The sequence below is a fragment of the Elephas maximus genome, chromosome 4 (genome assembly GCF_024166365.1).
Source record: "Elephas maximus indicus isolate mEleMax1 chromosome 4, mEleMax1 primary haplotype, whole genome shotgun sequence".
Classification (NCBI taxonomy): Eukaryota; Metazoa; Chordata; class Mammalia; order Proboscidea; family Elephantidae; genus Elephas; species Elephas maximus.
Genome location: NC_064822.1, coordinates 42,588,748 through 42,602,357, shown reverse-complemented (window position 1 = coordinate 42,602,357; position 13,610 = coordinate 42,588,748). Strand labels below are relative to the sequence as shown.

The window sequence follows — 13,610 nt, the reverse complement described above, 5'->3', positions numbered from 1 at the left end:
TGAAACAACCCTGCACACCCCCACGCTCCATCTGCGGTGCAGATTCTAGAATTCCCTGGTAGACTGAGAACGATGTTAATTCTGTGAGCAGTCAGTGATGGGAGCAAGGGTTGCTACTCAGCCTTGGCCAACAGCACACATGAAAGCAAAGAGGAGAAGCCCATACTTTTGGCATCCACAGCAGTGTAGTGACACTTAGCACAGTTGTATGTAGGGGGCCCATAAAATAGAGCAATTACTGGAGGAGAAGCCTGTTACACTTCTTGGTCCTGCATGTCCCAGCCTAGTTAGTCCTACATAAGCTGCAAAAGCACAGAACGGTTATCAACCACACGAATGCATTTGGGCTCATCCCCAGGAAAATGGCTGGGTCTGAGTATTAGCCTGAACTCGTTTCAATCTGAGCAAGGCCTTGAAAAACATCCTTCTTGCAAACTGCTATCTAGAGTGTTGACTGTGCTGACTAGTCGAATATTCCTTCAGATAAAAAGTCCTGTGCTTCCAGCCCTCTACGTTTCTTCACAAGGGCTGTGATCTACTTCCTAAAGGAAAGCCGAGGCAGCCAAGGACAAATGCCACCAGTGGGTCACTAACATAAACAGATTACATGAAACAAATGTGATTCAACAAACACTACCTGCAAGCATTTGCCACCTGCCCAGGGCATGCAAATCAGGAGATGGCACCAGGGAAGGGAAGAGGTTGATGAGTGTCATCAAGTCAATTCCGACTCAGCACCCTACAGAACAGAGTAGAACCACTCCATTGGGCTTCCTAGGCTGTAACCTTTATGAGAACATATAACCAGATTTTTCACTCACAGAGACACTTGTTTTGTCAGTGAGCCGCCAAGCACTTACCCACCGTGCCATGAGGGCTCCTAGGGAAGAGGTGGAGCCCCCATAACAGCAAGGTTGTTTCTATTTGCATACCTATTAGTTCACGTCTAGGAGGTTTTCCCCCAAGAGTCCTAGGGCTTCTGGCTTCTTTTTACGTTACTTTCTCCTCAGCCTCTTCCTGAAATGTGATGCTGTTGACCAAAGTCCAAACCAAAAAACCCATTACCATCAAGTCGATTCCAACTCACAGTAACCCTACAGGACGGAGTAGAACTGCCCCATTAGTCTTCCAAGGAGTAGCTGGTGGATTCAACCTGCTGACCTTTTGGTTAGCATCTATAGCTTTTAACCACTGTGCCACGAGGGCTTCAGCTTGAAAATGAGTCTCTCTGAAAACCTTCTCCTGCTTCCCCCTCACTTTTTTGCCCAAACTTCCTTCTCCAAGACTCAGTCCCTAGCCTTATACTCTCCTCTCCGTCTTGCCTTTGGAGACCCCTCATGTGCTTACCCTTCTACTATGTGAAGCTCACAAAGGGATGGCCTGACTCTTATTCATTTTTATCTGCAGACACATCTCATTGTGCCTTCCACATATTGCTCAACTGAATCTGATCAGTTAAAGCTCGGGCCAAGCCTAGGAAAGCAGGGCTCAGATTTATAGAAGGGGCCAAAAGAGGGGACAATGAGGAGGTGAGACATCAGCCCAGACTCTGAACAAGTTCTCTGTGCTCATTTGATCTTGAAGATGCTCAGAGCTAGTTATAAAGTTCCTGCTTCTCTCAATAAGATCAGTACAGGGAACCAACGAACCCAATTTTCCAACCAGCAGACTATTATACCAAAAAACAAACCTGCTGCTGTTCAGTTGATCTGGACTCATAGCTACCAACAGGACAGAGGAGAACTGCCCCATAGAGTTTCCAAGGAATGACCAGTGGACTTGAACTAATGATCTTTTCGTGAGCAGCCATAGCTCTTAATCACTGCGCCACCAGTGCTCCAACCAGCAGACTAGTAAAAAAAAAAAAAAGCCAAACCTGTTGCTGTCCAGTCCATTCCAACTCATAGCAACCACACAGCACAGAGTAGAGCTGCCCCATTCGGTTTCCAAGGAGCACCCGGTGGATTCAAATTGCCGACCTTTTGGCTACCAGCCATAGCTCTTAACCACTATGCCACCAAGGTTTCCAAAGCAGACAATGTTGTTGTTAGGTGCTGTCGAGTCGGCTCCGACTCACAGCAACCCTATGCACAACAGAACAAAACACTGCCCAGTCCTGAGCCATCCTTACAATCGTTGTTATGCTTGAGCTCATTGTTGCAGCCACTGTGTCAATCCACCTCGTTGAAGGTCTTCCTCTTTTCCACTGACCCTGTACTCTGCCAAGCATGATGTCCTTCTCCAGGGACTGATCCCTCCTGACATGTCTGAAGTATGTTAAGTACAGTCTCGCCATCCTTGCCTCTAAGGAGCATTCTGGCCATACTTCTTCCAATACAGATTTGTTCGTTCATTTGGCAGTCCACGGTATATTCAATATTCTTCGCCAACACCACAATTCAAAGGCGGCAACTCTTCTTTGGTCTTCCTTATTCATTGTCCACCTTTCACATGCATATGATGCGATTGAAAATACCATGGCTTGGGTCAGGCACACCTTAGTCTTCAGGGTGACATCTTTGCTCTTCAACATTAAAGGTCCTTTGTAGCAGATTTGCCCAATGCAACGCGTCTTTTGATTTCTTGACTGCTGCTTCCATGGCTATTGACTGTGGATCCAAGTAAGACGAAATCCTTGACAACTTCAATCTTTTCTCCGTTTATCCTGATGTTGCTCATTGGTTCAATTGTGAGGATTTTTGTTTGCTTTATGTTGAGGTGTAATCCATACCGATGGCTGTGGTCTTTGATCTTCATTAGTAAGTGCTTCAAGTCCTCTTCACTTGCAGCAAGCAAGGTTTTGTCACCTGCATAACGCAGGTTGTTAATGAGTCTTCCTCCAATCCTGATGCCCTGTTCTTCATATAGTCCAGCTTCTCATATTATTTGTTCAGCATACAGATTAAATTGGTATGGTGAAAGAATACAACCCTGACACACACTTTTCCTGACTTTAAACCAATCAGTATTCCCTTGTTCTGTCTGAACAACTGCCTCTTCATCTATGTAAAGGTTCCTCATGAGCACAATCAAGTGTTCTGGAATTCCCATTCTTCAAATGTTATCCATAGTTTGTTATGATCCACACAGTTGAATGCCTTTGCATAGTCAATAAAACACAGGTAAACATCCTTCTGGTATTCTCTGCTTTCAGCCAGGATCCATCTGACATCAGCAATGATATCTCCTGGTTCCACGTCTTTTTCTGAAACCAGCCTGAATTTCTGGCAGGTCCCTGTCGATATACTGCTGCAGCCATTTTTGAATGACCTTCAGCAAAAAGCAGACTATACTCCCTCTTAAATAAATGACACAAGAAAACTCTCACTAAAAGTTTGTAACACTAATTACTGTATATGAGCAGTGTGTCCTTTGCTATGGAAAAATAACTCAGATTGATGTCTGGTGAGGAATAAATATTAGTGTGTTGGCTTGCATAAATACTCTCATGAAGTAATTAGTTCTTCATTAACATGCAGCACGTTAATCTGAACGAACCTCTAAGCAACTGAAATACTGCCCAATTAACCGATTTCTTTAATAATTGATTACCTTAAACTCCCTGGCTTTAAAATTGCCTTAGATTGCTAAATTACACTTACCAAATAACATTTGACGGATGCCTATTAAGCGATTCAGTTTCTCTCTCCTTGATGAAATCTCTCTAGCTTGATGAAATCTGGAGTTTAAGGACCCCTCATTTTACCAGTGAAGTGTTCTGCGGCCTAACAGTGTCACCCAGTGGTAAAAGGCACAGTTCAGGTCCAGAGCAGCAGCTGCTTCTTAAAAGAAATAATTGTCACACTTTTTTTTTTTTAAACTAAAAAGAACAGGAGAAATTTTTTTTTTTTTTTGATTCCACTAAGAAAACTTGACTATGTAAATATTTTAAAACATGGGACTGGCACCAGAAGAGAGCCACTCTGCCTCTTGTATATACTTGTATATAACCCGATGCCGTGGGGTCGAGTCCAACTCATAGCAACCCTATAGGACAGAGCAGAACTGCTCCACAGAATTTCCAAGGTTGTAAATCATTATGGAGGTAGATGCCACATCCTTCTCCCAAGCAGCAGCTGGGTAGGTTCAGCTGACCTTGCCTTCGGTTAGTAGCTGAGCACTTAACCACTGAGCCACTAGGGCTCCTTGGGAGGATCATATAGTGGTGTGCAAATCCAAGCTTTGAAGAGGCTCTAACCCCAGCTGAAGGCAAACATGGTGAAGTACCAGTGACTCAGGGTTAGCGCAGGAAGCAGTAAAGCCAGGGATCATCCTGGCTCACTGTTTTACTGTCTACTCTTCCTGTTCTGCTTGTCTACCATTAGGTCACTTAAATTTTCAAAAGTTCAGCTCCTCCAGAACAAAGGAAATAAAAAGCATCCACTTCTACCCTGAGATTGACTATCTGGTTTTAAAAGTTGTTTTTTTTTTTTTTTTTAACAATAAGTGTTATGAGAAGCTTAATAAACTGAACGTGACTTAACTTCCCAACAACAACAAATCAGTAAAAAGAGATTAAACCAGATGACCCTTAAGATCCCTTACTACTTCTAAAGTTCTATTAATAAAGAAGAGTTCAGCTTCTCTACTGGTCCCCACAGGGAGATTATAACCAAGGGCTGCAGAGCTCAGGCCACTCTGTCAGGTAACCACTCCAGCCAGTTCGACCTGAAGAGGGCGCTCCTTAGATTCCACATGCACCCCACCTTGAACTCCAGTCCTCCTCACCCGCTCCCAAGGATCACTGGCTTCTCCATGCGAAATCTACTTTAAGCGGGATTTCTGGTAGAGATGCTGAATTTCCCTGGATGCATCCACCCTCACTCCAAGTGGAAGAGTCTTAACTATTTGGCCTGAGGCTACAACTGCTCAGACAGGAATGGACAATGGACTAGACCTTTTTAGACCAAAACTCTTAAACCTGAAGGCTTTTAGGTATCACAGTCAAGAAAAACTTTTTTTTTTTAATTAAGACCCTTGAACTAGCAGCAATCACGCACACAATAAATCAAAATAAAATGATGCTTATTCTTTTTTGCATAAAACCACCTATATCACATACATATTACATCATAACTAATAATTTAAATCCTGAAAACTAAGTCATAATCTAGCCCTATGACTACTTCCCTGGTTTCTCCTGACATATCTCTGCCTACTTTATTATAATCCATGGATAATCTTCTTGCCCACCCGCCACTAAAGCCCAGACATGAGTTAAAAAAAAAAAAAAAGAAGTTAATAACAAAGTTCTTTCTCCTCATTCTCTTAAATTCAGAAAACCAGTGCCTACCTTCACATATTATGTCTAAGAAAATGAATTTACTACTACCTTTCTGAAGAGTTTTTAGCCTATTAATTCCACTTCTAGGAGTTTATCTCGAGGAAATAATCACAGGCATACACAAAAATTTATGCATAAGAATATTTATCTCAGCACGATCTGTGATTGTGAAAAAATGAAAATCACTTAATAATAAAGTACAATGCAAAAAAAAAAAGTACAATGCAGCTTAAAAGTCATATTAAACAACAAAACCGAAGAGCGTATCAGGTTGGAAAACAGTACACCCCTTATGTTATCAAAATGAAAGCATGAGTGTGTGTTTCTATCTACAAAAGAATATGTTGTTGTTGTTAGTTGCTCTCAATTCCGACTCATGACAACTCCATGTGTACAAAGTAGAACTGCTCCATATGGTTTTCAAGGCTGTGACCTTTTGAAAGCAGATCACGAGGCCTTTCTTCCAAGGCACCTCTGGGTGGGTTTGAACCACCAACCTTCCAGCTGGTAGTCAAGCACTTAAGCCTTCTGTGGTACCCGGGAATTCAGCACAAAAGCATGGCGCAGTGTTATCCAAAACGGGGTGCCAGGACCAACAGTATCAATCAGGATCACCTTGAAATTTGTTAAATGCAAACACCCTACCCTGAGATCTACTAACTCAGAATCTCAGGGGGTGGGGTCCAGCAATCTATGCTTTAATAATTATTTACGATGTGCCACACAACCTTTGAGGTAGATTCTAAAACCAGATCCATTTTACAGATGAGGAAATTGAGGCAAACAGTAATTCACCTAAAGCTACAAAGCTACAAAGCTCATAAAGGGCAGAGTCACTCAGCTAGCTCCAGAATCCAGGCTCTGAACCATTTCACTGTACTGCCTCTCTGTATTAACTCTCTTATTTGGAAGCGTGGTCTTTCTCCTAAAGGGACAGCATGGCGCATCTCACCAGTTGTCTGGTCTTCTTCACAGTGTTTTAGTGTTACTGGTTTTAAGAGTCTTTCTGGCATCATCGCTAGCACCACCATTAACATACCTGTAGATGAATACCTGAACATCTTTGAAGTCTATAAAAATAGGTGTAAATTTAAGTGAACATTAAAATACCAGCACTGCATCTGCAAAAGCTTTAATGCCCACCAACGACAGCATGGGTCACATGATATGGACTTTAAGATGGATGGTATTTCCACTTCCAGCTAAAGTGGTGCTGCCATGTGGTAATCCCATAAACAGTTTATAAATGATGTAGCCTACCATCTCGCATAGGAGTCCTGCTGGCACACAATAGTTAAGTGCTCAGCTGCTAACTGAATAGTTGGTGGTTGAAACCCACCCAGTGGCTCTGTGGGAAAAAAGACCTGGCAATCTGCTCCCATAAAGATTACAGTCTAGAAAAACCTATGGGGCAGCTCTGTCACATGGGGCTGCTATGAGTCGGAATAGACTCGACAGCACCTAACAACAATCAGCTTGAAATTATGCAACTTTTGATCAATTTAAGTTTTTGATTTCTGCGTTATTTCAAAATATGCACATAAAGTAATACTTAAACGTTTATTTTATAGTTGCAAAATTCAAATTTGCATAAAAAGTTATCACACTTTATTCCTAAACTACAAATTCCTGAATAAAATGGCCTCCCTTGGTGCTTTTACTGTATATTATTTTTCTAAGGAAAGAATACCTCAGTCATTTGTTTCAGGCAACTACAAAAGGGATGGTTTGGGAATGTGGTTAATTCAGGCCTAGTCATTCCTGAAAGGAAGGAAACTACATAGAGCAGAAAAAGCTTTCTGCTGGACGACCTTTCAGAGATCTCAAATATGCTTGTCTTCAAGTGCTGAATAATAATTCTACAAACTTCATGACCTGGCCCAAAGAACCAAACTAATATTTTTAAAAGAAGAGACTCTACCTTCAAAAGGACTTAATGACAAAGACTTTAGGCTGGAAGGAACACAGAGATCATCTGTTCAATTTCCTCATTATTACAGATGAGGAAACTGAGGCTCAGAGGGATGAGATCTTTTGGTTCTGTTCACAGAGGGGGTGGCAAAGCCAGGACTAGGACCAAGGTCTGACTCTGGGTCTAGACTTAACTATCTACACTGCCTCTCACTCCTGTTGCTACCTTAACCCAAAACCCGCTGCCATTGAGTGGATTTGGACCTATAGCGACCCTGAAGGACAGAGTAGAACTGCCCCACAGGGTTTCCAAGGAGCGCCTGGGTAGATTCAACTGCCGACCTTTCGGTTAAAAGCCGAGCTCTTAAGCACTGTGCCACCAGGGCTCCCCTGCTATCTTAAAATTTCCAAATTGATCTTTGAAATTTTTTAGTGATTTTGTGGCACGTGTCCTTGGCATTACTACTAGCACACCATTAACATTACTTTTGATGAATACCTGGATGGCATCTCTGAAGGCTATAAAAATGTTTAAATTATGTGTACTTTAATAACAGCACCACAGATATACCTGCTTCTGTAGTCTGCTAAATTTAGAATAGTACTAAGCCATCTTTTTTTTTTAAGCCTCTCAAGGTAGAAGGAAACTACCCTTTTGCTTTTCTTTTCCTTGAGATATTAGCATTGAGCAACTACAATGTTAACCAAAAACAGTGACTGCTCGGACACAGTGCCTTCAGATTTCTTCTTCATAGTCTCTACTTACCATCTCATCTTCCTCCTATGAAACCTACCTTTCCTCAAGCATCAGCACTCAGGATAAAATTTAATAACAAATTATTCAGAAAGTGAAAACCAGCCCTATCAACACTAGAGAAGTGAAGACTGGCCTTATTGACAACCAGACCCCAATATTCTCAATAGAACATAAAGAATGTTCAGAACAGGGTATAAGGAGCTTATACCACTCCCACAAAAATTATACATCTCCTTTTTCTGACACTTATGACTGCTAATTCTCTACTAAATGTCAGTTCTAAACCCACTTTAATCTCCTGCCTCCTAAGTAAAAATTGTTAGGATACCCAATCACTGGTCTGTGCCTGCTTTTTAGAAACATCCAATCTGGATCTGGCCTCATTTCCCTAACCCTTCCTTTGAATCACCCAGCATAAGCACAGATCCTACTCTGCCTTCCCAAGGTTCCTTTGAGGTATAATCGCCCCTGCTACATAAACCAAGCTTTGCTACGACTACGAAAACCCCGGTGGCATAGCGGTTAAGAGCTACGGCTGCTAACTAACCAAAAGGTCGGAAGTTCGAATCCACCAGGCGCTCCTTGGAAACCCATGGGGCAGTTCTATTCTGTTCTGTAGGGTCGTTGCTATGAGTCGGAATCGACTCACTGGCAATAGGTGTTTTTGGTTTGCTATAACTACAGGTCTGTTTCTGATGGTTTTCTGCTGATGGGATTCAACACATTTTTGTCTTAATAAGTTACCAGTAATGCATGGTAGAACAGAAAAAACTCTAAATAAAAAGTCCACAAACCTAAGGCCTGGCTCTATCGCTTCTCTGGGTCTCCTTCCTCCTTGGTACAATGACACCCAACAAGCATATTATTTTACAACTCTTCATTTCAAATATGCTACATTTCAGCCATAATGTGGGTCAAATAGGTTTGCTTCTAAGGTAGAATATGCTCTGACTTCCAATTATTTGACTTACTATTTCATTTTTTAAATGCAGCACAGTTAAGAGTTTTTCCGGAAAAGCTTATTTTTTAGTCTTAAAGAAAAAGAGAGAGACCTTCATGCCAGAAACAATGGTTGTGATTATGATTTTTTGGTTTCTTGTATGGTTAAAATGTTTCATAATTAAAAGAACAAGAGTGACTCATTTGATTTATCTTCCAAGATGAAAAATTAGTGTGAGGATTGGGGCATGTCTGTCTGGGTCTTTAGAGGATTGTCTGTCTCTAACTAAACCCCAGAGAGAATCTATTTACCTAGCCTATGTACTTTTAATTAAAGTTTTTTTTTCCTACCTACTTCTCTTCAGTCTACCTCGTGAGCTTTCTGTGAACAACAAATAGCCGGTCTTATTATGAGGACACCAAAACCAAGGCAGGAACAGCAAACCAACAGTTGTCAGCAAGATCAAAATCAAGAGAATCACTCATTTACTTAAACATTTACTGGATACTATGCACAAACAATGAGTTACGCCCTGAAGACGCAGAGAGGATTAAAACATCATGCTTGACATCAAGGAACTCACAGCCTAGCGAAGAAGACAGGCATAAACAATAAATACAGTGAGAGAAACAACAATAGCATATAATATGTACACCTTAGGGATAAAGTATAGGAAGGTTTCAGATAGAAGACATTCTTAGACTGTAATTTCTTCCAATTCCAAAAGGGGGAAGGTTTTCTGTTGTAGACTGTATCACTGAGGATGCTTTGGGCTGCAAGGTGCTATGTAGTTGATTCTGACTCATGGCAACCCCATGTGCGTCAGAGTTGAACTGTAACTCCACAGGGTTTTCAATGGCTGGTTTTTCAGAAGGCACCTCTGGGTGGACTCGAAGCTCCAGTTTTAGTGTTAGCAGCCAAGTGCATTAATCATTTACATAACCCAGGCGGGATTCACACAAGAATCTATTCACTCACACAAGAATTCTGGAGTCAGACAACTCAAAGCTGCTTCAGAGCTCAGTGATATCTTCAAGGACCTGGGCTCTTCCTGTCTTTTTGCTCTACCTCAACAGCTCCACGTACATGTAAGAGTAAAGGAAGGCATGGAAAGCCTCCCCTCAAGCCTCTCTTTTTATCAGGGAGGTAGAAGTCACTCCCAGAAGCCCCCAGCAGACTTCTTAAGTCTCACTGGTCACTGTTTCATGTGGCCACCCACATCAGAAAAGGAAGCTGGGAAAATACGAATGTGGCATTTCAGCAGGGAAGAAGGGGGGGAAGGAGTGGCTGCCAGGTAGGCAGTCAACACTGCCACACGTACATACTAAATTCAGTTGTCTTCCAAGGTACCTCAGCCTTCTATCAAGTGGCTCATCACCCCCCTCTATTCTGAACCTCAGCTCCAAAGCTGAAATAGAAACTAGAGCAATGATAATATTTTTGGAAATGTTTACTACTCACAGGATCTATAATAAAAACTGTAATAAGTAACAAAGAAGAAAGACTTCAACGGAAGCCCTTTTAGCCTTAGCTTTTCCATCTACACTAAAACGAAAAACCAAACCCGCTGCTGTCTGAGTCGACTGCAACTCACAGCAACCCTACAAGACAGAGCAGAACTGCCCCACAGGGTTTCCAAGGCTATAATCTTTACGGAAGCAGACTGCCACATCTTTCTCCCGTGATTCAAACCAGTGACCTTTCGGTTAGCAGCTGAACGCTTTAACCACTACACCACCTGGGCTCATCACCATCTACACTAAACCTCACTTTTTAAACTAAAGGGGTTTTGAAAAAACTTCAAATGTAAACACATCTGTAGTGGGCGTAGGCAGTAGGCACCCCAACAAAGGAGTTAAGTACACTGGCTTTGAACAGCCCCTGCTTGAACTCTGGACATTAATTCAGCTCCCTCAGGAGACTTGTCATTCCAAGACCCAGAGTCTTACCATTTTCCCACAGGCTGCCCTGCCTAGTCACAGGAAAACAAAAACAACGCAGCCCCAGCTACATGAGACTGGTTACCACAAACAGTTATTTCAGTCACCCCCATCTCACAGGCACACCCGAATCCAGAAACTGGGTTTGATCTCCCCACAGGGCTAATGCTAAAGGAAGCCTTTGACTATCTATATGCACACTAATAGCCATACGAAAACTTGCAAAATTGGAATTGGTGAAAAAAATGGCAGTAACATACTTGGCAAACAAGAAACTAAGAAAAATTAAAGCCTAAAAACAAATAGCCAGCATATAAACAACCATGTACAAAGTGCCAAAATACCTGAAAAGCATAGCAGCCTTTTTTCTTACTGGGAAGAGAGCTCAGTGTTTGAGGAAAGAGTCAAGATTTCAAAAATTCATATAGTTTTAAAGTTAAAAGAGGCCTTTGAGAAATAACCACTTTATTTTAGTGATGAGGAACAGATACACCAGCCATAACCCAGATCCTAGAGAAGCTGGGTCATTTATCTTTATTCAAACAGGGATGCTTTTAAAGAAAAATTAAGACTACTGTGATGTTCTCATATTTCATTTGTAAAGCTTCCATGCTTAAGTAAATTATTTCTCTCTTTTAAAACAAAGCTTCAGCAGTCATCCCTTCTTCGCCCGGTGGAATTATATGAGAACTCAAACCACTTACCCCTTTGTCTACAGTTCTCACCAAGTCCTCCAGTTCCGAGTGCTAGGACATTTACCCCAAATAACAACATATCCTCCGTAAGATTACTTCACTCTGGCAACTCACAGCATTTCAGTCAAACCTGTTATTGCCTAATAATACTACCATCAAATAAGGCTCCAAAAGCCTCCACACACCATCTAGCTACTTAAATCCTACAGCAGCAATGTTTAAGTAAAAACCAAACAGAAGAGCAAGTGCATATGAAATGGGGAAGCCTGTTTCTCTCCCTGAAGTTACCCAAGTTTTAATGTCCTCATTTCTTTTCTTGTAATAGGATCTGTTACTCAAGAACTCCAGACATTTCCCATCAGCTTTGACGTCTCTCACAGCTCTCGTCAGAGCTCAGAGCTTTATTTTAGCTGTATCTGTTTGCAAATACGCACAGAAAGGGGCTACTAGTCACTTTAATTAAATAAACAAGATGATAAAAATGGTACGTAAACACAATCATAATAAAAACTTGTCCTTTACTTACAGCTGGTGGTAAAAGAAATCAATAATCGATTCCTGAAGAACAATTATAAAATCATTCTCTAACAAGAAATGACTGATGGATCACGATAGCTAACTACTTCCCCTTTACTTAAAAAAAAAAAAAGCTTAATTAAAGTAGGATAGTTATTTTACCTACTGAAATAGATCAAGTATTTGAAGCAAAATGCAACAAAAGGCCCATGGAAAGAAAAAGCTGAGATAATTCTTTTAAAAGTTTTTCAAGGGAATTCAGAGTTCAAAGAACAAAATCTGGAAATAAATTCACTATATTCACTGGTTTGTAATCTTACCAATGTCAAATTGAATAAGATTCCAAGTATTTGAGAGCGCAATTTACCTAAAAATTTTAATTTATTTTATAGTAGAAAATACACAATGGTACATGTGATGTGTTATTTAGGAAGGACAGTAACAATTTTATTTTCTTAATTTCATCTATGAATCTTCAGAATTGAAATCACAAATCTTATTTCCCACTTACAAAATGTATTACCTCTGGAAAAAAAAACGAAACTTCTATACTACCATTTCTAAAAATCATGATGCCCAATAACAATATGTTGATAAGATTTGCCTCCCACAAATGTTAAGGAATCTCTCCTTCTATAGTTTATGCCTGATAACGATATAGTAACAAGATCTGCTTCCCACAAACGTTAAGGAATTTCTCCTTCTATAGTTTAATCCTCTAACAGAATTACCAGTCCTGACAACAGACATTATTTCTACCTCTTTATGTTTTCCAAGTTCTAACAAGGCTCCCTGTGCTGTAGAACGTTTTTGGTGAATCAAGACAATACTCATTGCTGTCGAGTAGATTCCGACTCACAGCAACCCTACAGGACAGAGTAGAACTGCCTCACAGGGTTCCTACGGAGCGCCTGGTAGATGTGAACTGCCAACCTCTCGGTTAGCAGTAGTAGCTTTTAACCACTACACCACCAGGGTTTCCAATTAAGACGACAGTTTCCTATATTTTAACCCTGCACAGGTTTGACTACCCTCTTTTCTGTCCACATTTACCACACACTTAGCCTCCTTTTTTTGTGCTATATCAGGTAGTTCTGTTGTAAAGGATCTAGAGCTATTACATTTAGTATAGAGAAAACAAAAATGACAACTTTCAGAGAAACAAGAAGGCAATTTTAATTTGAAAATCATGTGTGGTCATATCCAATTTGTTTAACTGTGCATGTGATGGTGTGTCTGTGTGTAACTACCCCACCTAGACATGACCCTTAGAAGGATCGTAGTGGGAACCACAGAATTAAGGGAAAACATTATAAAACAATGTCATTGTTATGACCGACGACCGAACCCCTAAAAACAGTCACAGTGAATCACCTCGGATTGTGCCGGAAATGCAGCTAAGACTCAGTTGTAGATCCTTTCCTTCTGTGGTACAATCAGACTTACTCAAAATAACTTAAATAAACTTTCTAAAATACCCCAGATCAATGGCTTTCAAACTTTTCTGTAGCCCAGCACACACATGCGATGTAAGAATACCTGAAGCAAAAGCTTCATGAAGCAGTCA

At 41.0% G+C, this 13,610-nt stretch overlaps 1 protein-coding gene across 7 annotated transcripts in view; it reads right to left on the bottom strand.

Annotated features, from left to right (window-relative positions):
* FAM107B (family with sequence similarity 107 member B) overlaps nucleotides 1-13,610 on the bottom strand; it is a 264,769-nt gene that overhangs the window by 20,770 nt on the left and 230,389 nt on the right. The window contains exon 1 of one of the 7 annotated variants that reach the window (XM_049881950.1): nucleotides 11,537-11,970. The exons of 5 other annotated variants lie outside the window; for them this stretch is intronic. In XM_049881950.1, coding sequence (XP_049737907.1) covers nucleotides 11,537-11,606 — 70 coding nt within the window. In that variant the 5' untranslated portion in view covers nucleotides 11,607-11,970. Of the gene's footprint in view, nucleotides 1-932; nucleotides 1,373-11,536; nucleotides 11,971-13,610 lie in introns of those variants that run through there. One more of the 7 variants, XM_049881953.1, reaches the window with a different exon arrangement.